Raw genomic sequence first — 27,321 nt, forward strand, 5'->3', positions numbered from 1 at the left:
TTTTCTTTGAAAGGAATGACAGAAGAAAGGAAAGAATGTAGGAAGAAAGAGGCAGCGATGGTGGCAGATATGTCTAAATTTGCAAAGGAATTTTTCTCTAGTAGGTTCAGTTTTCTTTCTTAGCAACTTTATCTGCTGAGGGGAGGTGTGGTGTGGGCTCAGGTAGGAACAGGGACTTAAAGTAGTAAGGGAAGCCTGAAATAACTGTCCAGAGAAAAGCGACAGAGATCCGACCTGAGATTCTCTCCAACAGTGTTGAGTACCCTCGGAACTTAAACCTCACACTGTAGGCCCCTCCTTCCTCTTTCTCATAATAATAATGGCTGATGTTTATTGAGTGCTTCATACCAGGACTCTTCTGAGTGCTTTTCAGGCCTTCTCACAACAACTCTGTTAGAAAGGTATTGTTACGGTCTCTATTTTACACAAGAGGAAATGGAGGCATGGAGGATTACTTAGGCTTAGTAGTGCTTGTGTTTGATGAGTCTCTTACCTCTGCAGAAATGGCACTCCTCCTCCTGAGGCATCAGAGGAGGCAGAAATTGAATCCCAGTTCCCAGTTTCTGGACCTTGAGGGGCTGGAGTCTAGGGCTGCTAAGGAGCAGGTCCTATCTGGCCAGTGTGGGCATGTTAGTGGCAAGGGTGGGCAGGGTGGTGGGGTCAGTGTGGCTGCTGGCCTTTTACAACTACGTAGGGAACTCTGAAGTCCTTGAATGAGACTAGCATCCTGACGAGAAAGACAAGTGATTGATAGTGCTTTGTCGGTATTGCAGGCTGAGACTGTGTCACCTGAGACAGTGAATACTTAAAAGGGAATGGTCCCCATCCAACCAGAAAAAGAGAATTTTTTTTCTGCCAGATATGGGAGTAGGCAGACTTATAACCTTACATAATAGCATAGATCATTAACACTCACCTTTTATGTTTTTCCCTTTAATGTGATTGAATGAAGGGGGAGAATGGTGGGATAGCATGGATGGAAGAGAAACAGGCTTACCTTTTGCTGCTGCAGCTACTGGAGCATCATATCCGTGTCCTTCCTCTTGTGGTTGCTATGGATACGCCTTTGCGTGGTGACTTGAGGAGATTGATTTCCATTATGATCAAACGATGACGTGGATTTAAAAAGAGAAAGGACAGAATGCTCTGCTTTTGGGGAGTGGCCGGTGAGCTGCCCAAAAGGCAGAGCCCAAGCACAGCCAAGGTGGCTGTGGCTTTGTTGGCTGCCTTGGCTTTTGCTGAAGTTGTGAAATGGTGCATCTCTCTCTTTAGAGCGCAGGCTCCGGGTTCCCTGTCTGCAGGGTCCTAGTGCCAGAGAATTGCTGGTTGCTTCACGGGGAGGAACCAGCAGGAACTTCAAACAGGCTGTCAAGTAGGACTCCTGCTAGCATGGGGAAGGTTGCAGTTCTTGAGTATGGGGCTGGGGGCTACTCACGTACCCGCTGCCTTCCTGCAAAAGTTCCTTTATTGAGGATAAGTGAGTCATAGTGTGTAGACTTCCTTCCTGGCTCTTGGAGGTGGGCCTGGCAGTCACTGGGTATTCTTGGGGGAAGGGGATACTTTGGGAGGAGGTGGAGTTGCATTCAGATTGAGAGTGGGCTGCAGACTTTTTTGGGGATAGCAAGGAGCTGGAAAGGTAAAGAAAGCCCATTTAGGATTTAGGCCCTGTCGGTATGAGATCTATAAGGCAGATACTGGAGTAGGACATTGGAGCAATGGGGTGTGTACATGTCTTCTTTCTGGGTTCCTGTGTATATCGGAAATCCAGCCTTCCATGCTTCTAGTCCCACAGCCTCTGTTCCCCACTCAGTGAGCAAATAGCTCTTTTTTCCTGATTCCTGAGGGACTTACATCCACACTTATCCCTTCCTTACCAGTGCTTTCAGAGATGTACAATTTTGTCCTAGTCTGAAGAAAACTGAATCTTGCTAGTTACTATTGTGTTTCTTTTATCTTTGTAACCAGACTACTCTATACCCAGTACCTGATACAGTTCAGTTCAAGTGTGTGGACCCTGCTATGAGACTGCCTGGGACTCAAACCAGCTCCTCTATGAGAGGGACAAGTGAAATCAGACAGGTGGGTTAGCTCAGGATCAAGGTTAGGTGAGATGAGACAAGAGGAGGTCAAGGGCTCAAAGGATGCTGGGGTGCTAGTAAAAGCAAGGTAGGAATAGTGCAGGCTCGGTGCCAAAGAGGCTTCTTCTTCTTACTTGTTCCTTAATTCTTAACAATCTACTCGCTTTCCTGTCATTTTCTGAAATAATCTCCAAGACCATTGGTTACCTATTTACCAGACAGAGATTGAGATTTTTTCCCTCCTCTCTTCCCGTTTTCCTAGATATTTCAACAGTATTTAATATACGTGGGGAGGAAAATGAATTAAATCCACAGCGTATTGGTCTCATCTCTGGCTGAGGGAACATGTAACTCAGAATTGTCCCATGTGACATGGGATGGGGCCCAATGGTGCTATGGAAGGATCACCTGTTTGTACAGCTAGTCAAATGTGCCCCCCTGCCATTTCTGGCCATGAGACTTAGGAGAATTATTTGACTTCTGAGACTCACTTCCATCACCTATAGGATAGAGATAATGCAGTCTGTTTTGTCTGCATCACAGGTGCATTTTGGAAGGAGATAGTGAAATATGTGTGTTAGTGTACACAGTCAGATTTGCTCCAGGGAAGGCCCTAAGAACAGACTTATCTTCTCTCTCCTAACATGTTCAGTTTGCCTTCCCATTTCCTCCCAATTCTTTTAATGTTTTTGATCATCATTCTTCCATTACTCATGCTTGAAAGCTCCTGAGTTCGTTCATTCATTTTTTTGTTCATGCATTCTTTCATCCATCCACTTATTTATGCAACATTTAAGTTCCTACTGTGTGTAAATCATCATTGATGTTATCTTCTCAATAATGATGAAGATGGTATCTACATTTTATTGAGCATATATTCTGTGCCAGGCACTGTGTTAAATGCTTTCTTCAATCTTATTTAATCCTCACAACATCCCTGTAAGGTAGGTATTATTTCCCCCTTTTTTCAGATGAGGTAGCTGGGCTCAGAAAGTTAAATATCTTGACCAGAATCATACAGGTGAGGAAATAAGGAGAACCAAAGCTGTATCTAGGTCTGTATGTCTCTGGAGCCCGTGCAGGCACTCTGCCTCTTTTCCCACGTGTGATCTGTCCTAGGGCCTTCTCAGCGCATTTTTGTACATTCTCTGAATTAGCTCCTATCCTCCCCTCCTTCTTCCCCTCTCCTTCCCTCTCTCCTTCCCTCCCTTCCCTGGTTCAGACCCTCCTCACCCCTTGCTCAGTGTGCAGCAGTCTCCCTGCTGTTTTCCTGTCTCTACTGAGTTGCTCCTGCCTCCACTCCAGCCTGCTCTGCCACCCATTTGATCCTCCCCAAATAGTTTTCGTTATGCCAGTCTCTTGCTCAGGAAGAGACCTGCTTGTTGCAATCATGTAGATGGACTTATCTATCTCTACCTGAATGTTAAACTCCCTGACTATCCATACTCACCTTCTAGTACATCTCAATACTGATGTGTTTATTTTCTCAATAAATATTTGACTCCATGAACTAAGGGTGATGGGATCACAAAGAGGGAAGTTGTGGGCTGTGCTTTAAAAGGCTTATAGTTCGATAGAAGAACTTGTCTAGAATTCTTTACTAAAGCCAACCTAGTCGTCTTTAATATTCCCTAGTCAAGCAAAATTATACTGTCTCTAGTCAGTGTGTTCATAACTTACAGTATTTGTTGGCCTTTTTACATATCCAGAAAACAGCCCATAATTCAAGATATAGGTACCCCTTTTCTTTTTCTTTTTTCAACCCCTTTTTATTTCACCTTTCTTTTGTCTGTAATTCCTTATAACATTTGTTGTCTAGATACTTTATTTTTAGACTTATATATCATTTGTTATCATGTCAGCTAATTTTTTGCACTTCTATAGCTTCTGTATTTTTTGCAAAGCACTTTCAAATGCATTACCTTATTCGGGCCTAGTAACATTAACATAGAGATGGCAGATGATATTCCCATTTTATAGGAAAAGAAACAGCCTCCAGGAATTTAGGTGACCATATAAACCTGTGTGGCTGGTGAGTTGTGAGGTTGTTCTTGATATGAGTTCTCCTGAATCTCGAGGCAGTGTGGTCTAGGGGAGGAGCATGACCTAGGAAGAAGCCTAGAGAGGTGTGTGGTCAACACTGAGGCTAGTGGAAAATGCAGAGGGTCCCGGGTCAGGCTCTGGTTCCAGTTTGGCTCCACTCCTCACCTTCTGTGTAACTTCTGGGAAGTTACTCAGCTCTCTAAGCCTCAGTTTCCTTGTCAGCACTGTCCCTGGCCTCCCTCTCTCTGGGGTTATTGTGATGTCCAAATATGAGGATAACAGCATCGATACTAGCTGACTTTTGTTGAGTACTTACTAAATACCAGGCAATGTCCTCAATGTTGTACATGGATTATCTTGGCTAATCCTCACAACAGCTCTCTGAGATATGTCCTTTGTTCCCAAATGACAGATAAGGAAATCGAAGCACAGAGATATTAAGTAACTGGAAAAAGTTTATGTAGTTCACCAGTGAGGCCAGGAATTGAACATAAGCAGTCTGAGTCTAGAAACAGTACTCTTAACCGTGGTACTATAAAATTGTGTTTTTCAAGGTGCTCTGTAGACTGTAAAGTGCTCTGAACATGCGAAGTCCAGGCTGCAAGGAGCTGCATGGTCTTGCCTACCTGGGTAAATGTGAATAGGGAAGGGAGGGGGCAAACATGGAGATTTTTGTAGGGGACGAGAGAAATGGTTCCCTAGGGGGTCTGGCCAGGATTGAAGATGTGGAGAGGTGTTTTGGGGCCATATATCTGGCTGTTGGCTGTCATTCTCCTGTTGGGCTATCTGGCCTGCCTTAGAGGGTGGAGTGGAGGAAGATTCTGTTTGGTTAGTGAAGTGCAGCACAGACAAGACAGGTATCATTAGATCACCCCGCACGTAGTGGAACTATATGGGTCAGACCCCAGGCCAACCTTGTTGAGTGCTCAGGGGCAGGGAGCCTGATGTGTTGGCTCCTAGCCCACATTAGATGGTTAAATGAATGCAGTGGCATCATGACATAGCCCTCTGGAGACCTCTCACTAGAATGCTTAATCTTAAATTAAATATTTGTAATTATAAAAGTAATAGGTGGTTTTTTTTTTTAAGATTTTATTTATTTATTTGACACAGAGAGAGAGACCCAGCGAGAGAGGGAACACAAGCAGGGGGAGTGGGAGAAGGAGAAGCAGGCCTCCCGCCGATCAGGGAGCCTGATGTGGGACTCGATCCCAGGACCCTGGGATCAAGACCTGAGCCGAAGGCAGACGCTTAACGACTGAGCCACCCAGGCACCCCAGTAATAGGTGGTTATTAAAGAAATTTGGTGAAATATAGAAAAGAAACCATCTCATTTTTTCTATTAAGGAGATGGCTAGGAAGCAAGGCCAAGAGTGTAAGGGGCAGGTGGTTGAGGTGGACTGGGCTATGCGCTACAAGGGGCATGTGGAGCTCTCTGCTCTTATTCATCCAGTTGAACCTGATAGTCTTGGGGTTTGAGCCTGGCCCTTTATAACAGCCAGAAGGGAGAAAGGGTCTGGCAACCTTTGCCAGTGTGGGGGGAACGTAGGTACTTGAGTTGCTTTGCTCTGTGAAGTTATCTCCATTACTGCCCTTCCTTTGCTGTGTAGTGCGCCGGGTCTGGCTGCTTTGGCCCGGTGTGAAATTGAAATCCAGACTAATTCTGTGGGTTTGGGTCCAGAGCCTAGAGTTTAGAAAAAGGAGGGAGAAAGAAGAGCCCCAGAAAGGGGGTTAAGAGACCCTTATTTTGGCTGCGTGGAGGCCCGTAGGTAGCTGATCTTTTTTGAAGTGTCACTTGATGCTTGTGGTCCTGCTGAGGCACATTGTGGGAGGGGAGAGTGTTGGGGTTGGCAGCAGTGATGCTGAGGGGTGCAGACTAGGAGGACCAGTCAGGCCCATGCTCCCAGCCCTAAACAGTAACATTTTACTCTAGAGGTGACTACTGAGGGTCTGTGGTGTGGGCAGAGGCCCTGAGTCCCTGCCTTGCTTGTCTGGCCCAGGTGAAGCAGGGGGGCACTAGGACCCAGAGGCTAACACGGTTCCTGACAAGTCTAGAGCAGCACTAGCGCAGAGTGAGACTCATCAGCTGGCAAGCAGGATTCGGTGTTTCTGGGTTCAGCAATCATCAGGCAGCAGAGAGGACTTGCTCCTCAGCCCCCATCTCTGCCCCCATCCCTACCCCGGTAGGCCACCGAGTGAGGTCCATGGACTGGGGAGGGCCGCGTCTGACGGCTTCTGTGTCTGTCCATGAGGGCCTGGAGCCCTGACCCTTCTGCCTAGGTTTCTGCCTTTTCTCTCTGTCTTTGGCCCGCTGGGGGAGGGGGTAGAGGCCGGGTGAGCAACATGGCCCAGAGCAAGAGGCATATGTACAGCCGGGTAAGTGGTCCTTATCTGGGATGGCCCTGGGAGGGCTGCTGGAGAAGGCCTGGGTGCCTGTGGACACTGCTGTGGGGGGCTGGGGAGACAGGCTGGAGCTAGGCTGGGGCCACTCACAGCAGGGACTGATGGTGTTAGGCTGGACAGGCCTCTCCTCCCAGAGTTGAACCCTCGGTGGGGACTGGCAAGGCCTGACCTTTGACTCTAATTGGACCTCTGACTAGAGGTTCCTGAGGGGATCAGACTATATTGGGGACTCTTAATGGGGTTGGTGGGTTGGAATGGCCTTACAGTGACGCCTTTCTTTAGAGCTGCTCTGTTGTTTTGTCACTTGCTTTCTTTCTCTTCTGGTTGAGACTGAATCTGTACCCACTATTGTGTCCACCTGGTTCTGAGAGGCTTATTAGGGTTGGGAGGTTGAGGGAGTCTCTTGAGTTTGGGGATAGCCCTGATGTCACTGTCAGTTCTTTTTATTGTCAGATCCATGAGAGCAACCATGCTGTCCCAGGTGCGACTTGGGGTCCTGGAGCCCCTGGGAGCTATATCCTTATCTTCCCTGATGAGCTCTTTAGGGAAGGGATTCGGGGAGTGACAGGCTCTGGCAGGGCTCCCTTCTGAAGCCAAGTGGGAGCATCAGAGGTAGCCCTGTGGAATCTTTAGAACCAGGGAGTCACTTTCTCATGCCTCATTCATCTGTTTGCTGCAAGGCCCTTGGTTCATGGAGCTGCTATTGCTAAAAATGGCTTAGGTGTGATTTTCTTCTAAACCATGGCCCTCTTTGGAAACCTAATTTCATGTTGTGTCCTGTCATCACGGGTGTGTCAGAAGCTGAGAACTTCCGAAGGACAATGTTTAGTCTGTTCCTTTGCCGTGTCCATCCATGGGGTGATAAGCCATTCATTTGGACCACTGGGCAGAGTCTAGGGGACAGTATAGGTCAGATCTGAGGGTACCTGATTTACCTGGCCTTTGTTTTTCTTTTTATAGCAACATAGTGTGGGGGAAGGATCTCCAGAGCTTGGGGTAGAGTCAATAGGACAGGGCTCAGGCCAGGAGGAAGGGAACTAAATGGTTGCATGGGCTGCGGTGAGGCATCTAGAAATGTCATGGTGGGTGTGTGGATGGGGTGGGCCGAGTCGGGTCCAGAAGGAGTGATGGTGACTTGAGGGCTGGAAGGACGCACAATTGTGTACCTTTGAAAGGGAGAGGCCTAAGAGAGCTGTTTGACCACAGGGAAGACAGACAGCACTGGGGAGTGGAATAGGATTCTGTGGGGTCACCCACGAGTCACCTGTCTTCTCAGCTTGGGCACCTGAGTCAGGGCACTGGGTTTCGGAGAGCCCGGTCTCAATTGAGTTACTCGCTTGAGCTTCATTCCCCTCCTTGGGGGCAGTGCTCCTGAGAAAAAAGCCATGTAGTGACATTCACAGGTCTGTCAGTGAATTCTGATTTGTTACGAAATTTAAATGTAAACTCTTAAAAATTGTGGCAGATTCCAGAGGAGTTCGGAGAAGTCTTAGAACATCACTGGTATTTTTCAAAAGGGAATTTGGGGTCCATTTCACCCTGAAAATGGGGTTCAGGGAAGTGACTTCTTGTCCTTCTTTAGACTAGGATCCTGACTGGGGCCTTTCTGGTGCATTGGGATGACCCCGTTGACCTGAGGCCCTTACCTGCATATGTTTGCATGTGTCTTTCTTTCAGACGCCCAGCAGCAGCAGAATGAGCGCAGAGGCAAGCGCCCGGCCTCTGCGAGTGGGCTCCCGTGTGGAGGTGATTGGAAAAGGCCACCGAGGCACCGTGGCCTATGTTGGAGCCACACTCTTTGCCACTGGCAAATGGGTCGGCGTGATCCTGGATGAAGCAAAGGGCAAGAATGATGGAACTGTCCAAGGCAGGAAGTACTTCACTTGTGATGAAGGGCATGGCATCTTTGTGCGTCAGTCCCAGGTACCTCTACCCTTTTCTGAGTGGATGCATGTGCACATGCTCTGTTGCTTGTGCAGCTTTTGTGTGGGGCTTCCTTTTCCTGGGCATGAGTGTACGTCTCTGGTTGAGAGAGTGGGAGGTAGCGGGGGAGGGAAGATTGGTGATCCATCCTTATGTCCATCCTTATGGAAGCTGCCCTGTACCCTGGGCTTGCTCGGGGCCTAGGGAGGGGCCCAGATCACAACCATCCTTGATCTGGCTATATTGAGTCTGTTCTCTGGCCTCAGATCCAGGTATTTGAAGATGGAGCAGATACTACTTCCCCAGAGACACCTGATTCTTCTGCCTCAAAGGTCCTCAAAAGAGGTAACAGCCACCCAGTTAAGTTGCCTTCCCACATCCAAAAGTCCCCAGGACTTCTCCCCAGAATACAGGGCCACAGTGGTTCATGAGATTTTTCCATCACCGCCATATTCCCTTGTTACATCTCTTCTACCCCACCACGATGGTCTCTGCCCCCACCCTTCTATACAAACACACACTTTGTTTCTGCTTGCTTTCTACAGAGGGAACGGACTCAACTGCAAAGACCAGCAAACTGGTGAGTGGTTGGGGGTGGGAGTGGAGAGTAAGAGAGAGAAAGAGGGGAAGGAGACAGAGGAGGGAGACCATTCCTAGGCAGGTAGAAATAGTAGGTGAGTAAACGGAGTTAAGCCTTCCAGTCTCCAACCTCCCTGAGAAGGAAGCTTTCTGGGTATGAGTTGCTGCTTTAGGGGTAGGGTAAAGGTGGTAGCAGGGAAGAACTCTTAGGGCCCAGAAGTTTAGGGTCAAATGGAGCCAAGGCTAGGGGTGATAGGAAAGACAGGTCTGACCCTAGTAGTGTTGTTGCCAGCTTCCTACCTTTTGGTACCCAAGGCTGCCAGGATCTTAAAGATCAGAGGTTAGGGGTAAGGTGAGAGCTAGAAGAAGAAGGAGCTCTCCTGTTCACAAGTGAATGGTAAGGAGCCAGGCCTACTGCTGCCTGTTTTAGGCTGTATGCAGAGGGCCCGTCGTTCTAATTCTCCTCCACTGTGCTGCGCAGGGTGTGTGAGGTGGGGATACAGACCTCCCCCCCCCCCCCAGCTTCTCTGTGTCAGGGTGTGGACATCCTGGAAGCTGATCCTTGAGGGACCCCTCTTCTCACTTACCCAGGAGTTGGCAGTGACTTGACTCTCCCCTTTACCTGTGTGTACTTGAGTTGGTCTTAACACCTCTACCCAGGATGTCTGGTCAGTAGCGCACTGTGATGTCTGTTCTCTAACTCTGCCCTTTCCTACTCCTCATGCAGCGGGGACTGAAGCCTAAGAAGGTGGTGTGTTTACTATTTGTACCTGGGTGGGGGAGGGCCATGAGCCCCCTCCCCAGCTGTCCTGCATGTCCTTGGGCTGCTGCATGCATGTTTGTGTGACCTTGGGACTGGGATGGCCAGAGGAAATGGCGGCTTTGGCTTTCAGGGTTCCTTTGAGGGATGCAAGGATGTCAGGCTCAGTGTCCAGGCTCAGGTGGCGCTCATTAGAGATGACTCCTGCACCTACTTGTCCCCCCTCCCCACTGCCTTAGGACTTCTAGTCAGAGACTCCAAACATTCGACTGTAAATGTAAAGCAGCAGCATGGAGTAGGGCATTTACTGGGTTACACTGGGTTTTCAGTCTGAGTTTGGGGGCAGTGGGAGGAAACCCTGGGAGGTTGGGAGGGGAGAAAGTACCAGATGAGATGATTGGGCAAGGAGGCAGGAGGCCAGGGAGCAGAGCACAGGAAGAACAGTCCTGAGTTGGAAAGCTGGAGAGTCTGTGTGTGTGTTTCTGGGCGGGCGCTAGCCATGGATGCCCACCCTTGCTCTGCTCCATCGGTCTTTTCCTGCCTCTTCCTGCCTCTGGTGCTGTGCTGAGGCCCACCTCCCACCCCTTGTAGCCTTCCATCAGCCATCATTGTGTGAGGCTCAACTGTGCCACCCCCAGACACTTTTTAAACTCTTAAGTCACAGCCGTGACCACTTCCTCACACCAGCCTCTGCCTTGGGCTTGTGCCCAAGCCATCTCTGACCTGCATGTGCCCGTCTGACCTGTATGTCCTGTGCCGTGTGTATGGTTCTGTGATTTCCTTGTGGCCAGCTGTCTCAGGCCCTTCGGACCTGCATGGAGAGCTACTGGATTGGGGCAGTGGGTGGGGAGAGGAAAACATCTTTTCGACTCCTGGTTGTCCAAGGTCCCCACTCTTGCCATGGAAGAGACCACATTTTGGTTTTGCTTTGAGGTCCTGGCTCCGGTGGGAGTGGGGATGTAAGAAGGAAAATAATGCCTAAAGGATGCTGAACCCATTACAAGGTTATAGAAACTTGGCTTCTTCCCTGGATTATTGTCTTCTCGTTGGGGCTCCCAGTCTTGCCTCAGGCCCCGGAGTAGAGAAGAGCATGAACCTGCAGTTCGATACCCATGGAGGAGTTCTCGCCACAGGGGGACCTGACCCTGGGCAGGGCCTGAGCTATGTCCGAAAGCGGGGGTTTGGGCCGCTACCTGGGGAGATGTGGCAAAGCCCAGCCTAAGCTGCCTGTGCTGGGTTACAGGGCCTTCTTTGCTCCTGTGCACAGCGCCAGATAGTCCCGTCCACAGCCAGGTCTTCCTTTCCAGTGGCTCTCTCACAGCAGACCACTTAGCCCAGGGCCCTGCTCTCACCCCCGGGGGAAACAGGGAGCCAGCACCAGAACCAAAAAAAAAAAAGAGGAACTTTGAAGGGGAGGCAGAGGGAACCCAGATGTCTCTGCAAGGTGCCCAGTCCCTTCTGGAAGGTCTTTAGAGACAGGCTTTAACCTGCCTGCAACCAGGGGAGGTTTGGGGGAGGAGCCAAATACTGTCACTAGAGCTGCTCCTGAATGTTCCCTGGGGTTTCTTAGTGTCATTTTGTGCCCCTCAGAGCGGGTGCTGTCACAGCAGGGGTATTCTGGGTGCGTGTGCCTCATGAGAGACCAACCTTAAGGGCGTTGTCCGTGTGTGTAACAGACGAGTGGAGTTGATGGGGCTGTGGGCAGAGGGGAGTGTATGAGAGGCTGGTGGAGCAGTGAGGCTCCTGGCCCTGCCCAGTCATGCCTCGGCCCCAGAGAGTACCGTTTCTGGGATGGCCCCTAGCCCAGTTTCTTGGAGCAGACTCTTGGGGATGGGAGGGCGGGGGGGTTGGGCAGGGAAGGGGAGGAGGAGTCAGAATCTGTTCTATGGAGGAAGAAGCAGGGCGGGTTCTGCGCAGGACTTTGTCCAGTCATGTGGAGGAGGAGGAGCCAGCAGAGCCCGGCCGTTGCTAGGAGACCGAGGAGCCGTGGCTCCACCCCCACGGATCAGAGGAGGGTGGGTGCATGACGTCAGGTGGAGCTGGTGCTGCGGCCACTGAGGCTGCCATCAGCCTTAGCTGGTGAACTGGGCCGGGCGCCTCTCCGGTGCCTGCCGGAGCCTGGCCGTCCCACTGCGCACCTGCGGGCGGCTTCTGCGTCTGAGCCACAGCCGTTTGCGGGCTGGGAGGCCGGCCTGCCGGGAAGCTGAGGCTGCATTGTTGGGATTTGATGCACTAATCTCCTGTCTCCGCCGCCTTTCCCTCTGTTCGGTCTCTTTCCCTCCCTCCCTTCGTCTGTCCTTCCTCTGTGTGTTTGTCCATCCTCCTCTGTCCCTCCTTTTCTTTCCTCTCCTGGCTTTCTTTGGTTTTCTGCAATGATGAGACAGGCACCGACAGCCCGAAAGGTACTCTTGCTTGCTCTGGTCCTGCTGCCGGGTTGCCAGGGCGATGGTGGCAGCAGGCTGCTGGGGTGGGGGTGGGGGCTGATTGACTTCCTCTGTCTACCTGGTTGGGGGAGGAGGGTGGGGATGAAGTGGGGGGGGGGCAGGGAGAAGTGTGTGTCACTGCCATGCCCCACACCCTGGGCATTTGCTCCCTGCTTTGGGCTCTGATTGTGTGTTCTGGGCCTTGTACCCAGTGGCCTCACAGCCTTGGGCTTCAGGCAGCTTTTGCTGCAAACTGGCTCTGGGAGTTTCCTGTGAGAGGATGTGGGGAAGCAGGTCCCGGTGTCTTCATGCCCCTAGCAGGCCTGCCTCACCCTTAGCCTTTGCTAGGGACCCTCTTGGTTGTACTCCCAGCATCCCTTCTCCACCAGGGTTTGTATTAAAAGGCTTTTCCAGGGTGGGATGGGGACCCTAGAATAGTTTTTGACCCACAGCTATGGAGGCTCAGCTCAGGGTAGGAGGGGTGGGGTTTGGTCTCCTTGGACTCAGTGTCTCCTAGAGGTAGGGTCCAAGCCAAATCTGTTTTTGCTGTTTTGCTGTAAGATACTGGGTAGCAGGAACACAATTTGGAACTTGGGATTAATCATCTATTTTGGTTTAGGTCACTAGTTTCTCTGTGCTGCTGCCCACCCCCATGTCCTTTCTTGCAGCTGGGTGGGGTTACTTTGCTGAGCTCTGGGCTTCTGGTTAATGCAGTATTCATGGTCCTGACACCTGAGCCCTCTGCCCTAGGGATGGGGACTGCTGCAGGATCTGGTCCTGGGGGAGGGGGTGGGGTAGGGAGGAGGGCAGCACTGTTTTGCCTAGGGGGCCTGAGCCCCCCTGCTGGGGTCATATCACTCACTTCTCAGCTTGTAGCGTCACTCTGGTCACGTGGTATTTCTAGGGGGTCTTCTGTGGAGTCTGGCACTTGAAGGAAGGGGCTGACCTGGGAAGGTCCTTGGGAGTGGTGGGTGGGCGGGGCTTCTGGCTCTGGGCTGGAGTGCCAGAAGGACTGTCTCTAGGGACCTCCACCAGCTGCTGCCTTTGGTCCCCTGTGGCTCAGCCTAGGAGATGGGGATTTCTGGGATTTTCAGGGTGTTTGAAGGGGTGAGGTCTGCAAGGGTTGGGCATAAGTGGGGCAGAGGACCAATGAGGAATAGGATTCTGAGGTCCCGGAGTAGAAACAAGGTGATTCACTGGAGGGAAAAGGGGATGGGGTGGGAATGGGAGTGGGGAGGCAGCTAACTAATGCCATTCCTGGTACTTCTTCTGCTCTCATTGCTGTCCCTTCTGCTGTCTGTCTTTCTGCCATTATCCTTTCTTTCCTGACTCCTCCTCCTCCTCTGGCTCCTGTTGCCTGTCCAGACCACAACTCGGCGGCCCAAGGTGAGAAAAAAAAGGCCTCTGTACAAACCACTGCTGAGTGTAGACTCACATTTCAGGCATGTGCATGTGTGTGGGCCTGTGTTTGAGCAAGTTAAAGGTGGTCGCAGTGCATCCTGGGTCCTCTTTTTCAGAGGAGTGAGGGGACTGAGGGTGGTGACAGGCCTCTCTTGGGAAAATGACTGGCTCTTAGGAGGTTGTGTGAGCCAGTAGCCTGAGTGCAGAAGAGAAACGAGAGTGATTGTGGTCAGTTAGGGCTGGCTTTCTTGAAGAAGGGCATTTTGACTAGTTTTTTGATGCATGAGTGGGGGTGGAGGTTGGAAGAAAGGTGAGGAAGAACTTGGCACTGTCAGTGTCAGGGGATAAGGACCTGGAGTTATCTGTGGGTAGCATGTGATCTCTGAGGGTCAGCACATCAGGAGAGCTTCAGGGCTCAGTACTGCAACGGAGAGCACTGGGCAGGCCTGTCTGCTCCAGGGCCTGGGGCTTCAGGGAGCTCTGCCCCAGTCCCACCGGGGCCTGGGTAAATGTTGCCTGGTTAGAGCCCCTTTGTCTTGGGGGGAGGGAGATGACAGAAGGTTGGCTGTACTGACCATGTTTCAAGGGGGAGCCTAGGAGTACAACTTTCACTTTGGCCCTTTTGCCTGAAGGGTCCCCTAAGGTAGACAAAGGGAGGGAGAATCAGCTCAACTCCCAAAGAGTGGGATACAGAGCTTGGTACCCCCACTTTTAGCCCAGGCTTCTCTGGGAACATGAAAGTTAGAGAACAAACTCCAATTTGTTCTTTTGCTTTGGGAATGACATTGAGGCACTTTTTCTTCCTGGGGAGGAGGGTACAGGCCCAGAACAACGATAGGACTGGGAGTATTAAGAAATTGCTAGAATGATCACAACTGGGTCACAGAGGGGAGGTCTGGGGAGTAAGGGATTCTGTTCTAAGGGGGTAATGCCAGAGCTGGGAGGAATGTGGGGTCAGTGCCAAGGGAGAAGCATTATAATCTCATGTCTTCTATCACTTCCTCCCTTTCTCCTCTGCCCGCCTCCTGCCTCCCCCGTCCTTTGTCACTGTCTCTGACTGTCATTTTTCCTCTCCCCTTCACTCTGCTTCTCTGTTCTCACTGTGCTTTGATACTCTCTCACTGCCCTTTTCCTTCTCTGTCTCCTTCCCTTGGCGGATTCTCATATTCTGTCTTTCTCACCACCCCTGTTCTTTTTCTGGCTTGCCCCTGTCCTCTCTGAATAGCCCACCCGCCCAGCTAGTACTGGGGTGGCTGGGGCCAGTAGCTCCCTGGGCCCCTCTGGCTCAGCATCAGCAGGTGAGCTGAGCAGCAGTGAACCCAGCACCCCGGCTCAGACTCCACTGGCAGCACCCATCATCCCCACACCGGCTCTCACCTCTCCTGGAGCGGCACCTCCACTACCTTCCCCCTCTAAGGTAAGGACTGGGGTTGGAGTGAAGAAGAACCAAGACATAGGGGGGCTTGTGACCCCAGGCAGGATCTTAGAAATTTTCCAGGGCTGGGGGAGACCCAGAATTTGAATCCGAAGGGTGGGGACATAGCATATGTCCATTGACTCTGCCATTGACTCAGCTACCCTTTCTTTTCTGCCCTCCTTCCACACTTTCCCCTTATGCACCCATCCTTTCTCAGATGTTTGTAGGCCACTTTTGCTTTTGACCCTGGGGCTGGAATGATGTTTGCTTATATTCCTGTCCTTTCGCTCCAGCTCAGCTTTGGTGGGGTGGAGGAGGAGGCTATGCACCTACCGAGGGGTCTCTCCTTTGTAGGAGGAGGAAGGGCTGAGGGCCCAGGTGCGGGACCTGGAGGAGAAACTGGAGACCCTGCGGTTGAAACGGGCAGAAGACAAGGCAAAACTAAAAGAGCTGGAGAAACATAAGATCCAGCTGGAGCAGGTGCAAGAATGGAAGAGCAAGATGCAGGAACAGCAGGCAGACCTGCAGCGACGCCTCAAGGAGGCGCGGAAGGTGGGACTTGGGGGGAAGGAGGTGGCTGGGGAGCTTGGGACCCAAGCCAGTGAACTGGACACTAGGCTGGAGGAGCCTGGAATACCCTGTGAGAAAGCGGGCATGAGGGTCTCTCTGCTTGCACTCCCACCAGCATCCCCCCCTCCTCAGGAAGCCAAGGAGGCCCTGGAGGCGAAGGAACGCTACATGGAGGAGATGGCTGATACTGCCGATGCCATTGAGATGGCCACTCTGGACAAGGAGATGGCTGAAGAGCGGGCCGAGTCCCTGCAGCAGGAGGTGGAGGCATTGAAGGAACGTGTGGATGAGCTCACCACTGACTTAGAGATCCTCAAAGCTGAGATTGAAGAGAAGGGTAAGGGGCCAGGAGCTGCTGGGGGCCAGATGGTGGGCTTGGAGCTGTGTCTGAAAGTGTTAATGGTCTTCCCCAGGCTCAGACGGGGCAGCGTCCAGTTATCAGCTCAAGCAGCTCGAGGAGCAGAACGCCCGCCTGAAGGACGCCCTGGTGAGGTAGGGTCCCCTCCCTGCTTGGCTCCGAGGCTCACTCTCCTGTCTCTAGAGTGCCCATCGCCAGTGACTCAGACACAACACTTTCTCCCTTCTCCCTCCCTGCTTCCCCACAGGATGCGGGATCTTTCTTCCTCAGAGAAGCAGGAGCACGTGAAACTCCAGAAGCTCATGGAGAAGAAGAACCAAGAGCTGGAGGTTGTGAGGCAGCAGCGGGAGCGTCTGCAGGAGGAGCTGAGCCAGGCAGAGAGCACCATAGATGAGCTCAAGGAGCAGGTCTGGGGAGCCCAGGCCCTGGCCCAGGGGACCCCTCTCCTGTGAGGCTTGTGCCTCCTCTTTCTAGGTACCTTTCAGCAGCCGTTCTCCCTGTTCCCTCCCTGTAACACAGGTGGATGCTGCTCTGGGTGCTGAGGAGATGGTGGAGATGCTAACAGACCGGAACCTGAATCTAGAAGAGAAAGTGCGAGAGTTGAGAGAGACCGTGGGGGACTTGGTAAGAGAATAGACCCCTGACTTCCCACCCTGATGGAGGGCATTTGGAAGGCACTTGCTGAAAGAGGGATTGACGTGACCCCTGACCTTTGAGCAGGCTATGTGGCGAGCGGCCCCTCCCTGACCTGCTACCCTGACTCTGCCTTTCCTTTGCCCCGACTGCCTTGTGGCCTCCCAGGAAGCGATGAATGAGATGAACGATGAGCTGCAGGAGAATGCGCGCGAGACAGAACTGGAGCTGCGGGAGCAGCTGGACATGGCGGGCGCACGGGTCCGGGAGGCCCAGAAGCGTGTGGAGGCGGCCCAGGAGACGGTTGCAGACTACCAGCAAACCATAAAGAAGTACCGCCAGCTGACCGCCCACCTGCAGGTGCCTGTGTACCCCCTGCTGTCCACCCACAGTCACCCCGGGCTCCCTCGTGACCCAGCCATGCCTCATCGCTGTCTCTTCTCCCAGGATGTGAACCGGGAACTGACAAACCAGCAAGAAGCATCTGCGGAGAGACAGCAGCAGCCACCCCCGGAGACCTTTGACTTCAAAATCAAGTTTGCTGAGACTAAGGCTCATGCGAAGGTCAGGACTGGGGAGTGTTGGGGCATCCACCCTGGCTGTGGCTGTGGGCTGCTCTGATACGGTGTCTGGACTCCACGTGGCTGGAGGAGGGGATGCTTTGCGTGGTGGTCTGGAAGACTCCTGGCGGAAACTTGTCTCAGAAGCAGGGGTCCTGGTGGAACAAGGCATGGTAGTTCCGAGGCTCTCTTCAGCCTGGCTGAGAGCCCATCTACCTGTCCACTTCACAGGCAATTGAGATGGAATTGAGGCAGATGGAGGTGGCCCAGGCCAACCGGCACATGTCCCTGCTGACAGCCTTCATGCCCGACAGCTTCCTTCGGCCGGGTGGGGACCATGACTGCGTCCTCGTGCTGCTGCTCATGCCTCGTCTCATTTGCAAGGTATGGCCAGTCAGTCTAATCACGTGTTCAGCAGGACTCTGTTGAACTTGCTGTGTAGCAGATCTGGAGGATGCCAAGTGAAGAGAGCAGTCAGCGTCCCTGCTCACAGAGAGTTGATCTTGTAGTGGAGGAATGCAGTCAGCTAAGTCGCAGATGGATGTGTATTACAGGCCCTGGGTTGTGAAGGGCGGGTGGCTTCTCTGAGACAGCACTATTGGGGCTCTGATTTAGATGTCAGGGTGGCACCAAAGGAAGAACATTTGAACTGAGACCCAGAAGATGACTACGAGTTAGTGGGGGGATAACCATCAGGATAGAATTCAAGTAAAAGGGTAGCAGAAGCAGTAGCTTTAAGGCAGGAAAGAGCTTGGTCCCACTGGTTCACTACCCTTTCATCTTCACATCCCAAGTCTTCACAACCGCCAGTAATCACATCATTATCCTTTCCCTAGGTGAGACTCCCTACCCATCTAAGAGCTGTTTCTGCTTTCCTCCTCCACATGGATCCATGTGTGCCCCCCCAACCTAGTTGCTCAGTTTTGTGTCCTGTGTTCCCGAGTCTGTGTTCTCCATCCTCTACTCTGAGCCCCAGGTTTCTGGTGCTTCTTCCCACAGGCAGAGCTGATCCGGAAGCAGGCCCAGGAGAAGTTTGAACTAAGCGAAAACTGTTCAGAGCGGCCTGGGCTCCGAGGAGCGGCAGGGGAGCAGCTCAGCTTTGCTGCTGGGCTGGTGTACTCGCTGAGTCTGTTGCAGGCCACACTCCACCGCTATGAGCAGTAAGTGACCCGCTGGCCCCTGCTCTGGGACCACAGGGCCAAGACTGGATGGAACTGAGATTGCCTGGCAGGCTTTGGCCTCAGAAGACCCTTCTCTGGTCTCTAGCGCCCTCTCTCAATGCAACGTGGACGTGTATAAGAAGGTCGGCAGCCTCTACCCTGAGATGAGTGCCCACGAGCGCTCCTTGGATTTCCTCATTGAGCTATTACACAAGGATCAGCTGGATGAGACTGTCAACGTAGAGCCTCTCACCAAGGCCATCAAGTATTACCAGGTCTGGGGCAAGAACTCAGGCTTGGCACAGCAGGGGGGGAAGGTTTCTCTTGCTGGGGCGGTTGCCAGTGTGGCCGAGGTTGTGTGTCCTAGGCTGGCTGCTTAAGGCTTGGCTTGCTCCTAAAGGAACTTGCCTGAGGATGCAGCTCCTTGGGGACTCAGATTCTCTTACACCTCTGGAATCCTATGATGACCGGGGCTCAAATTGTAGTTTGGAGAGAATTCTCCATCCTTCCAAGATCTAAAGGCTGTCTCTCTGTCATTTCTCCTCAGCATCTGTATAGTATTCATCTTGCCGAACAGCCCGAGGACAGTACCATGCAGCTGGCTGACCACATTAAGGTGAGGCGTCTGGGCCAGTGTTTGAGCCCTCTGTAGAGATCAGCAGTGGAGGACATCAGGTCAAGAGATCTGGCCCTCAAGGGCCGTCCCATAAGACTGGAATAGATCAGGAAGTCAGAGAACCGAAATCTCTGTTGGCGGAGGGTGGGGACTATTTAGAAATGGTGATGGGGCAGAAGGGCTCCTGTTGGGGGCTGACAACCACACGTGTCTGTCCTTACAGTTCACCCAGAGTGCCCTGGACTGCATGAGCGTGGAGGTGGGACGGCTGCGTGCCTTCTTGCAGGTGAGAGCACAGCCAGATCTCTTTGACCTCCTCTTCCTCGTTAGTCCCCACCTCCTCACCTCCAGCCCTAATGCTCTCTTGGTTCCCCATCTATTTCCTGTTCCCTGATTAGGGTGGCCAGGAGGCTTCAGATATTGCCCTCCTGCTCCGGGACCTGGAAACATCGTGCAGTGACATCCGCCAGTTCTGCAAGAAGATCCGGAGGCGAATGCCAGGGACAGATGCTCCTGGGATCCCATCCGCACTGGCATTTGGACCACAGGTTTAGGGCAGCGAAGGGGGGAAGGAAAGGAAGCTGAGGAGAAGCAGAAGGGGCCTAGAGCGTTGAGATCTGCATCTGGTCAGGGAATAAGAACGGTCTTGAGGTAGCTGGGAGCTGTGGCGCGGGACCCAGGGTGGGCTCCTGACTTTGGGCTGTTGCACAGGTATCGGACACACTCCTAGACTGCAGGAAACACTTGACGTGGGTGGTGGCCGTGCTGCAGGAGGTGGCAGCTGCTGCAGCCCAGCTCATTGCCCCACTGGCAGAGAATGAGGGGCTGCCCGTGGCCGCCCTGGAGGAGCTGGCTTTCAAAGCAAGCGAGCAGGTGGGCCTGGACGGCTGGGCAGAGGTGGTGGTGGAGTCTTGTGGCCAATATGGGATTTTCACTGCTGCCCTTGCCCCTGTAGATCTATGGCACCCCCTCCAGCAGTCCCTATGAGTGTCTGCGCCAGTCGAGCAACATCCTCATCAGTACCATGAACAAATTGGCCACAGCCATGCAGGAGGGCGAGTATGATGCAGAGCGGCCCCCCAGCAAGGTGGGTAGGGAGCTCTTTGGAGGATTCCAGAGGAGCCAGACTGCCAGAGCTGCTGCTGGTTGTGGGAGGGCTGGGAGGCGGGAGAAGGGAATCTGGAGAGCACCACCCTGCTTGGAAGGCAAGGCTTTCCCTATACCCAGCTCTCTCTGGAAGGACCATGTTGGTGACCTCCTCTGCCCATCCCTGCCTTCTGCTCCCACCTGACCCCTAGCCTCCCCCAGTTGAGCTGAGGGCTGCAGCCCTCCGTGCGGAGATCACCGATGCTGAAGGCCTGGGCTTGAAGCTTGAAGATCGAGAGACAGTTATCAAGGAGTTGAAGAAGTCACTGAAAATCAAGGTGAGGGTGTAGGGTAGGCTCAGGATCTGGGGGGCCAGGAAATGTTGCTGAGGTACAGGACAGCATTGAGTGTTGGGGATCTCCTGGGACTGGGACTGGTTGGGAGTTGAGGGGAGAAGTGGCACCTGTGATCAGTGGGGGGAGCACCTGTGGGCCCTTCGCAGCTTTCTAGCTCGTGGCCTATCCCGGGTCCCTCGGGCCCATGAGAGGATGTAAGGGAACTAGACACTCTCTGCCCTTGCCCAGGGGGAGGAGCTGAGTGAGGCCAATGTGCGGCTAAGTCTGCTGGAGAAGAAGCTGGACAGTGCTGCCAAGGATGCAGACGAGCGCATCGAGAAAGTCCAGACTCGGCTGGAGGAGACTCAGGCACTGCTGCGGAAGAAGGAGAAGTCAGGCACCTTCCCTGGGTCCCTGCTTATCCCACTCCTCCTTCCAGCCGGCCGTTCTCCCTCCTAACCCATCCCCCTACCCAGGCCCTCTCAGAGTGAGACTCTCCCCAGGGGAGCAGGTACCATTTTCCTTCCCCACTGCCAACCCCATTGTGTCACCCCAGTCAGAGCATGTGCTGCTCCTGGCTCCTCACTAGCAGGGCTACTCCGAGGACCTGTCAGGACTGAGAAGTCGGGGTGGGGCTCCAGGGAAGGGACACTGCCTAAGCCCAGATTCTCTTTCACAGAGAGTTTGAGGAAACGATGGATGCACTCCAAGCTGACATTGACCAGCTAGAGGCAGAGAAGGCAGAGCTAAAGCAGCGGCTGAACAGCCAGTCGAAGCGCACGATCGAGGGGCTCCGGGGGCCCCCTCCCTCGGGTATTGCTACCCTGGTCTCTGGCATTGCTGGTGGTGAGTGTAGTGGGACAGGCAACGTCGGCCCAGAGGAGAATGAATGGCTTCCCTCCTGTCCTTGGCCTCAGTTTGACTTCTGCCCCCCTCTTACTGGATGTTCAGCCAGGAATGTGTTCGCCCAGTTTTGCTCTATGACAGCTTTTTACCAGGCTTTTTACTTCCCCTGGAGATACGCGCAGAGACCCCCTGATCAAGGTGAGGCATTACCAGCTTGTCCGTGGAGCTCAGAATTACGATGACAGTTAGACTCTAGCAGATGTCCCTTCTGGGTCTGGCCTTTCTGTGCCAGCCCTATATCCCAGAGGGTGATCAGCCTACAGCAGATTAGGCTAACTCTGTTGCTGTATCCAGCCATGCTTGCTCTTGATTGCTCCTCTGCTTGCGCTTTTTATTTCTCCCTACTGAGTTTTCGTGGCTTTACCCTGTGGTGTGCTTGTCTCTTCCATTGCTGAGTTCTCCCATTTCCACTTGGGGCTTGTGTTCTGACCTCTGCCTGGTCTCTAGTGTGGTCAGGGCTCCTTACCTGGAGTTTTTCCGGTTCTGAGGCCCAGTCTTCCCAGTTTTCCTGGCCACGTTAGTTCTTGTCTGCTCCGTAGTTTTTTAGTTTTTTTCTTAGCTCCAGAAGACAGACTCCTTGCCCTGAAGCCCTCAGGATCTCCAGAGCTCCCTCCAGAGCTCCAGAGCTATGCCTGTCTTGTCAGTTGGCCTTTCCTAGGGTCTTGTTCCCATCAAAGCCCCCCTCACTGGTGCCTCTTGTTCTTGGGAGGTGACTGAGTACTCGTTGGCTTTGGACTCCTGTGGTACAGTTGGTTCCTGTTCCTTAGGCAAGGGGTCTCCAGAGTTACCACATTGTGTTGTTGTAGCACAGGCTTTCTAAACAGATACTGGTTCTGATTCACAAAACTTCCCACCAAAAAAGCGCATCTTTTGCCCCAGAACAATGGGGAACCCGAGGAACAGGGAGTGCGGCTGCACCTTCAACTTCAGCTTTGCTGCTGCGGAACACTAAGGGTACAGACATCTTGGGGTCTCGGGGTCTCGAGTATATTCCGTCTGCCCTTCTTGGAGATGGAGTGTGAGGCAGGGAGCAGGAACGCCTCCTGCCCCAAGTGCTTCCTGCAGCGCACACTCCTGCTGCCGTTCTTCCTCACACTTTGCCCCTCTTTCACGCAGAGAGCAGGGGCAGGGTCTTGTTTGAGGGGGAGTGATGGTTAGGAAAGGGTTTTCCTATAGGTCATGTCCAGGATTCCTCTGGTGTGGCCCCTTAACCCCCAAGTTGTCTAACTCCTCTTTCCTCTCTTCCTGCTCCCACCTGGGCTATCCCGAGCACAGAAGAACAGCAGCGAGGTAGAGAGCTGCCCTGGTGAGGGGTTACCAGGGCTGTGCGAAGTGGGTCTGGGGGAGCAGGGTAAGACTCCCCCCTTGGGAGCAACCAGGACTGGAGGTGGGAGTGGATAACGAAAGGGGATGAGCAGGGATGGGGCCCATCTTCCATTCTCTCCACTTGGGGCTGATGACACTTGTCTTGGTACATACAGGAGGTGCCCCTGGGCAGGCTCCAGGGTCTGTGCCAGGCCCCGGGCTGGTGAAGGACTCACCACTGCTGCTTCAGCAGATCTCTGCCATGAGGCTGCACATCTCCCAGCTCCAGCATGAGAATAGCATCCTCAAGGTGAGAGGGGTCACAGGAAGGACTGGGGTGCAGGTGGAGTCCACCTGCCCCATTGATGATAGATGGCAGAGCCTTCTGTCACCTCTTACCACCATTCCTCTTCTTCCCCCAACAGGGAGCCCAGATGAAGGCATCTTTAGCAGCCCTGCCCCCTCTGCATGTGGCAAAGCTCTCCCCCTCACCTCACGAGGGCCCTGACAGTGAGCTAGCAGCTGGTGCACTGTATCGTAAGACCAGCCAGCTGTTGGAGACGTTGAATCAACTGAGCACACATACCCACGTAATAGATATCACTCGTTCCAGCCCTGGTATGGACCCACCAACCCGTGAGATGAATAATGTACCCCCTCCCTTTGCCCCAGGGCTATAACCCCTACCCAGGCAGCTGCCATATTGTAGAGGCTCTTCCTTGCATTGCTTTCTGGCCTTGGTGTTCAGTTTGCTTGATTCACCCGTTCTCTTACGGACCTGCTCCACGAGAGGGTCTAGTATCTGCACTCCTGACCCTTAATCCAGTACAGCTGCCTGCCTGGGCCTCAGTGGGCCTCACTAGCCTTCCTTCCCCACAGCTGCCAAGAGCCCGTCGGCCCAACTCCTGGAGCAGGTGGCTCAGCTCAAGTCCTTAAGCGACACCATCGAGAAGCTCAAGGTTAGCTCAGACCCTGCTCTTCCTCAGTCTACAGAGTTTGCGTCATAACGTTCCCTGCTGGAGCTCTTAGCACATTCATTTCCATAGGCACTCCCAGAGTTCCTCTGGGCCCAGCCCTGTGCTAGACAGCCCACTGGGGAGGAAGTGGAGGGCAAGGCAGGGTTCCTGCCTCAGAAGCTCACTGTCTTGGTGCAAACAGAAGACAGATTCTCATCAACAAAATGGGTTGAGCTAGGATCATCTTTAGAGTGTGGGGTTTGGGTGCAGCTTCTTTAGTGCTGAGATCACTGTGGGGTAGAATGGTTGGGGATGGCTTCCCAGAAGCTGTAGAGTTTGAGTTGGGCTTTAAAGGATAAGTATCTGTAAAGTAAGGATGTTGGGTGGGGATGCGGTTGGAGGTGAGAGCAAAAGTATGGTGACAGAGAGGACCAGGTCCCTGCCCCTCCTGATATTAGTGTCCCTGTGAAACCAAGAAGATTCTGGGCTAGCCTGAGGGGGTCCCCTAAATGAACCCTTGTTCTACTCCTTGCCAGGATGAGGTCCTTAAGGAGACCGTATCTCAGCGCCCTGGAGCCACAGTCCCCACTGACTTTGCCACCTTCCCTTCGTCAGCCTTCCTTCGGGTAAGAGGGAGCATGGGGAGGAGGATGGGCAGTATCAAGGCCTCAGGTGGGTCCTTCCCCTCTCCCCCAGAATATGAAGAGGCCTTTGGGGTCTCAGGTTCAACAACTGCACGTCCTGAGTTAACTGGCCAAGTCTTACTTGTAAGCAACTCAGGAGTGCTTGTAGTGCTTCCAGAATTTCCAGTATTTTTTTTTTTTTTTAAAGGTTTTATTTATTTGACAGAGAGAAAGATAGCCAGAGAGGGAACACAAGCAGGGGGAGTGGGAGAGGGAGAAGCAGGCTTCCCGCGGAGCAGGGAGCCTGATGCGGGGCTTGATCCCAGGACCCTGGGATCATGACCTGAGCCGAAGGCAGACGCTTAACGACTGAGCCACCCAGGTGCCCCGAAATTCCAGTATTTTAGCAGTTAAACATCTTTTATGACTTTTGGCGCCAGGAGAGGCTCAAAACTCCCTTTTCAGACTGATTTGGAATACGTGGTCACCATAGTCTAGGAGCCCCAAAGTCCGTCTCGCGGGGGCTGCCTTTGTCTCAGTGCTCAGGGTCCCTGTCAGTGGTACACAGCTCAGATGAGCCTCTGACCTGGGGACCTCTTCCCCTTGCCAACTCCCAGGCCAAGGAGGAGCAGCAAGACGACACTGTCTACATGGGCAAAGTGACCTTCTCGTGCGCAGCTGGCCTTGGACAGCGACACCGGCTGGTGCTGACCCAGGAGCAGCTGCACCAGCTTCATGGTCGCCTCATCTCCTAAGTGCTCCTTCCGCCTCATCCACCTCTACCCTCCGCCGTCCGGGTGTCACTCTGCCTGATGCACAGCCACCTCAGCTAGTCCCCATTGTAGAACTGTGTGTGCACAGCTGTTCCTGCCCTGTTCAGCTTCACTTCCACCTGTCAGTGCCCTGCCCCTTGACTTGGGTTCCCCTATTTCCATTCCTTGGCCTCTGCCAGGATTTGCTGTTCAGCTGCTCCCTCCTTCCTGAGGGGCCTCAGGGCATGTGGGGGGTAGGCTGAGACCCCACCACCAAAGGTTCAGTGAGGTCCCCCTGATAGAGGACTTCACCCCTTGATTAAAGCAACTCTGCTTCAGTGCTTTCTGTGTGGTCTTGGGAGTGGGACTTGGGCCTTTTGGTTCAGAGCAGGAGTGGAGCAGAAGGGATGCTGAGGAGGCTTTGGCTGTGCCAGATTTGAGGGCCCCTCTCTGTAGAGACCAGTGGAACAGTGTGCCCCTCACATTCACGTGTGGTAAGTTACTGTGAACAAGGGGAAAGGGGCTAGACCAGGGGCTTGGCACCTAAGTTCTTTATGGAGTTAGGGCCAGGACTTAGGTTCAGCCACCCTACCTCCATGCATCTGTCAACCAGTTCCCACTCACAGCAGAGGGACCTTTCCAGAATGCAAACTGGGCCACGTTATTCCCTGCTTTAAATCCTGAAATGGTTCTTCCAACTAAAATTTATAATTTAAATAAAATCCTGAAGTAGTTTCTCTAAGTATCTAGAACTTAAAATTTAAATTCACTACAATTGCACACAAGGCTATCTGTGTTTTGGGTCCTGCCCATCTCTCCAGCCTCTCGTGGGGATACTTGTCCACGTGTGCCTTGTGGCCTTCCCTTAGTGAATCCCTGCTGTTGCTTTGCCACCCTGTGCTCTCTCAGGCCCCTTTCCGCTGCCCAGAATGCCAGCCACCTGTCCGCTCCACCTGCCTGCCCCACCCCACTTCAGCTGACATCCTGTTCGTTTATTAAGACAGCTCTGGCATTGCCACCTTAGGAAATCTCCAATTCCTGTGGCCTGTTGGGTGCTCCCGTACTGGAGGGAGCAGAGAATATGAACATTTTTTCCAGAGGTGCTTGGATTTAGTTGCTTTGTTCCTTGACAAAAGGTCTTTAACCTTTGGTTTGTTTTCTCAACGGCAGAATGGGAAGAATGCCTCCTCCCAGGGTTGCCATGAAGGCTAAAAGAGATAACGCGTGCCAGCTTCAGCACCGTGCCTGGTGCGCGGCAGCCTTGCTTCTCTTCCCAGTGCACGCATCTGCAGTACTGCTTCTTAGCGGGAAGCATCTCTTGTCATTGTAGTCATCAGTTAACCCTTCTTCGGTCACCCACTGTAGACAGACTGAGAGTCTCTAGAAGATGTCTTTTATCTCGGCATCCCCCAAAACACGTTTGGGAAGGAGAACTGTGAGTTTCATTTTGGAATGGATATGAGGTGCTTAGAAGAATGTCTGAGTGCTGATGGCCATTGGCAGTTGGAGCTAGCTGGGTCTGGAGCTCAGCAGAGAAGTCTGGATTGGAGATACAGTTTGGGGGATGAGTTGTGTCAGTGGTGGTTGGTTTGGATGAGGTGTAGGGTCTTAATTCAGGTTACTTAGAAAACCGAACCAGAGGCAAAGCTGAAGTGCTAGTGTTTCATAGTAATTGCAGTCCCAAAGCACTGCGAGTGAGGGAAAGGGAGGGAAACTAGGCAGGAAAGAAGAAACAAGGTTTGTTTTAATGAGTTGCCCACTGCTTCACCAAGACACAACTAGTCACCTGCCCATGTGTGCTGTCTCTGGATAGACTTCACAAACACCATGCCTGGCTGCAACATTACATTGGGCTTGATGGAGGAATGGAGAGCAGATTAGCCTGCTCTCCTTCCTGTCTTCTGTCTTTCGTTGCTCCAAGTTTGCCTTGTGAGGTGTTTGCTCTCCCTCACTTGCTGGGATTGTATTACTTGGCCACCAGGAAAGCCAGATCCCATGCCTGCAGTCCCCCAAGTCCTGAAGTAGCACGGTGAACAGAAGGGCATTGGCATACAGGACTTGGTCAAGGCAGAGCAAGCAACTGAAGGCTTGGAAATCAGGTGAGGCCACAAGTCACCTGAGGAGGGTGTCCAGGTTGGGAGAGGGCAGAGCCCTGGGCAGTCCTGAGTGTTAAAGAGCCTGCCTTAGAGCCCAAGGGAACATCGATTGGAGCAGAGGCCCCCAGAGGAAATGTCAGGGCCAAGGAGGAGAGATTCAGGAGAGGTAGTCAACAGCCTGTGATACAGCTCAGAGGTAATGTGGCTGCATTCTAGAAAGTAGCACCTGATTCTCAGATGCCTGGTGAGCTGACCAGAGCAGTCTCAGTGCGATAGAGGGAGCAGAAACTGGGTCATGGTGGCAAGAAACGGGAGAGAGCAGCATGTGTGCACTGTGC

The 27,321-nt window shown here is 52.9% G+C and overlaps 1 protein-coding gene across 5 annotated transcripts in view; it reads left to right on the plus strand.

Annotated features, from left to right (window-relative positions):
- The window catches only part of DCTN1 (dynactin subunit 1), a 30,601-nt gene extending 4,699 nt beyond the window's left edge, over positions 1 to 25,902 (plus strand). The window contains exons 1-32 of one of the 5 annotated variants that reach the window (XM_044918912.1): positions 6,165 to 6,497; positions 8,202 to 8,447; positions 8,714 to 8,792; positions 8,993 to 9,027; positions 9,754 to 9,774; positions 12,171 to 12,188; positions 13,575 to 13,595; positions 14,836 to 15,027; positions 15,382 to 15,579; positions 15,730 to 15,934; positions 16,011 to 16,089; positions 16,203 to 16,362; positions 16,475 to 16,579; positions 16,757 to 16,948; positions 17,036 to 17,152; positions 17,380 to 17,532; positions 18,148 to 18,308; positions 18,415 to 18,583; positions 18,856 to 18,924; positions 19,148 to 19,210; positions 19,323 to 19,472; positions 19,636 to 19,797; positions 19,880 to 20,011; positions 20,223 to 20,348; positions 20,595 to 20,737; positions 21,025 to 21,191; positions 22,527 to 22,541; positions 22,733 to 22,866; positions 22,982 to 23,174; positions 23,436 to 23,515; positions 24,049 to 24,138; positions 24,753 to 25,902. In XM_044918912.1, the coding sequence (XP_044774847.1) occupies positions 6,465 to 6,497; positions 8,202 to 8,447; positions 8,714 to 8,792; positions 8,993 to 9,027; positions 9,754 to 9,774; positions 12,171 to 12,188; positions 13,575 to 13,595; positions 14,836 to 15,027; positions 15,382 to 15,579; positions 15,730 to 15,934; positions 16,011 to 16,089; positions 16,203 to 16,362; positions 16,475 to 16,579; positions 16,757 to 16,948; positions 17,036 to 17,152; positions 17,380 to 17,532; positions 18,148 to 18,308; positions 18,415 to 18,583; positions 18,856 to 18,924; positions 19,148 to 19,210; positions 19,323 to 19,472; positions 19,636 to 19,797; positions 19,880 to 20,011; positions 20,223 to 20,348; positions 20,595 to 20,737; positions 21,025 to 21,191; positions 22,527 to 22,541; positions 22,733 to 22,866; positions 22,982 to 23,174; positions 23,436 to 23,515; positions 24,049 to 24,138; positions 24,753 to 24,890 (3,846 nt within the window). In that variant the 5' untranslated portion in view covers positions 6,165 to 6,464 and the 3' untranslated portion in view covers positions 24,891 to 25,902. Of the gene's footprint in view, positions 1 to 6,164; positions 6,498 to 8,201; positions 8,448 to 8,713; positions 8,793 to 8,992; positions 9,028 to 9,753; positions 9,775 to 12,158; positions 12,189 to 13,574; positions 13,596 to 14,835; positions 15,028 to 15,381; positions 15,580 to 15,729; positions 15,935 to 16,010; positions 16,090 to 16,202; positions 16,363 to 16,474; positions 16,580 to 16,756; positions 16,949 to 17,035; positions 17,153 to 17,379; positions 17,533 to 18,147; positions 18,309 to 18,414; positions 18,584 to 18,855; positions 18,925 to 19,147; positions 19,211 to 19,322; positions 19,473 to 19,635; positions 19,798 to 19,879; positions 20,012 to 20,222; positions 20,349 to 20,594; positions 20,738 to 21,024; positions 21,192 to 22,526; positions 22,542 to 22,732; positions 22,867 to 22,981; positions 23,175 to 23,435; positions 23,516 to 24,048; positions 24,139 to 24,752 lie in introns of those variants that run through there. The other 4 variants (XM_044918913.1, XM_021699240.1, XM_021699239.1 and 1 more) reach the window with 4 other exon arrangements.
- The last annotated feature ends 1,419 nt before the right edge of the window (positions 25,903 to 27,321 follow it).

Source organism: Neomonachus schauinslandi, chromosome 10, assembly GCF_002201575.2.
Source record: "Neomonachus schauinslandi chromosome 10, ASM220157v2, whole genome shotgun sequence".
NCBI classification, from domain to species: Eukaryota; Metazoa; Chordata; class Mammalia; order Carnivora; family Phocidae; genus Neomonachus; species Neomonachus schauinslandi.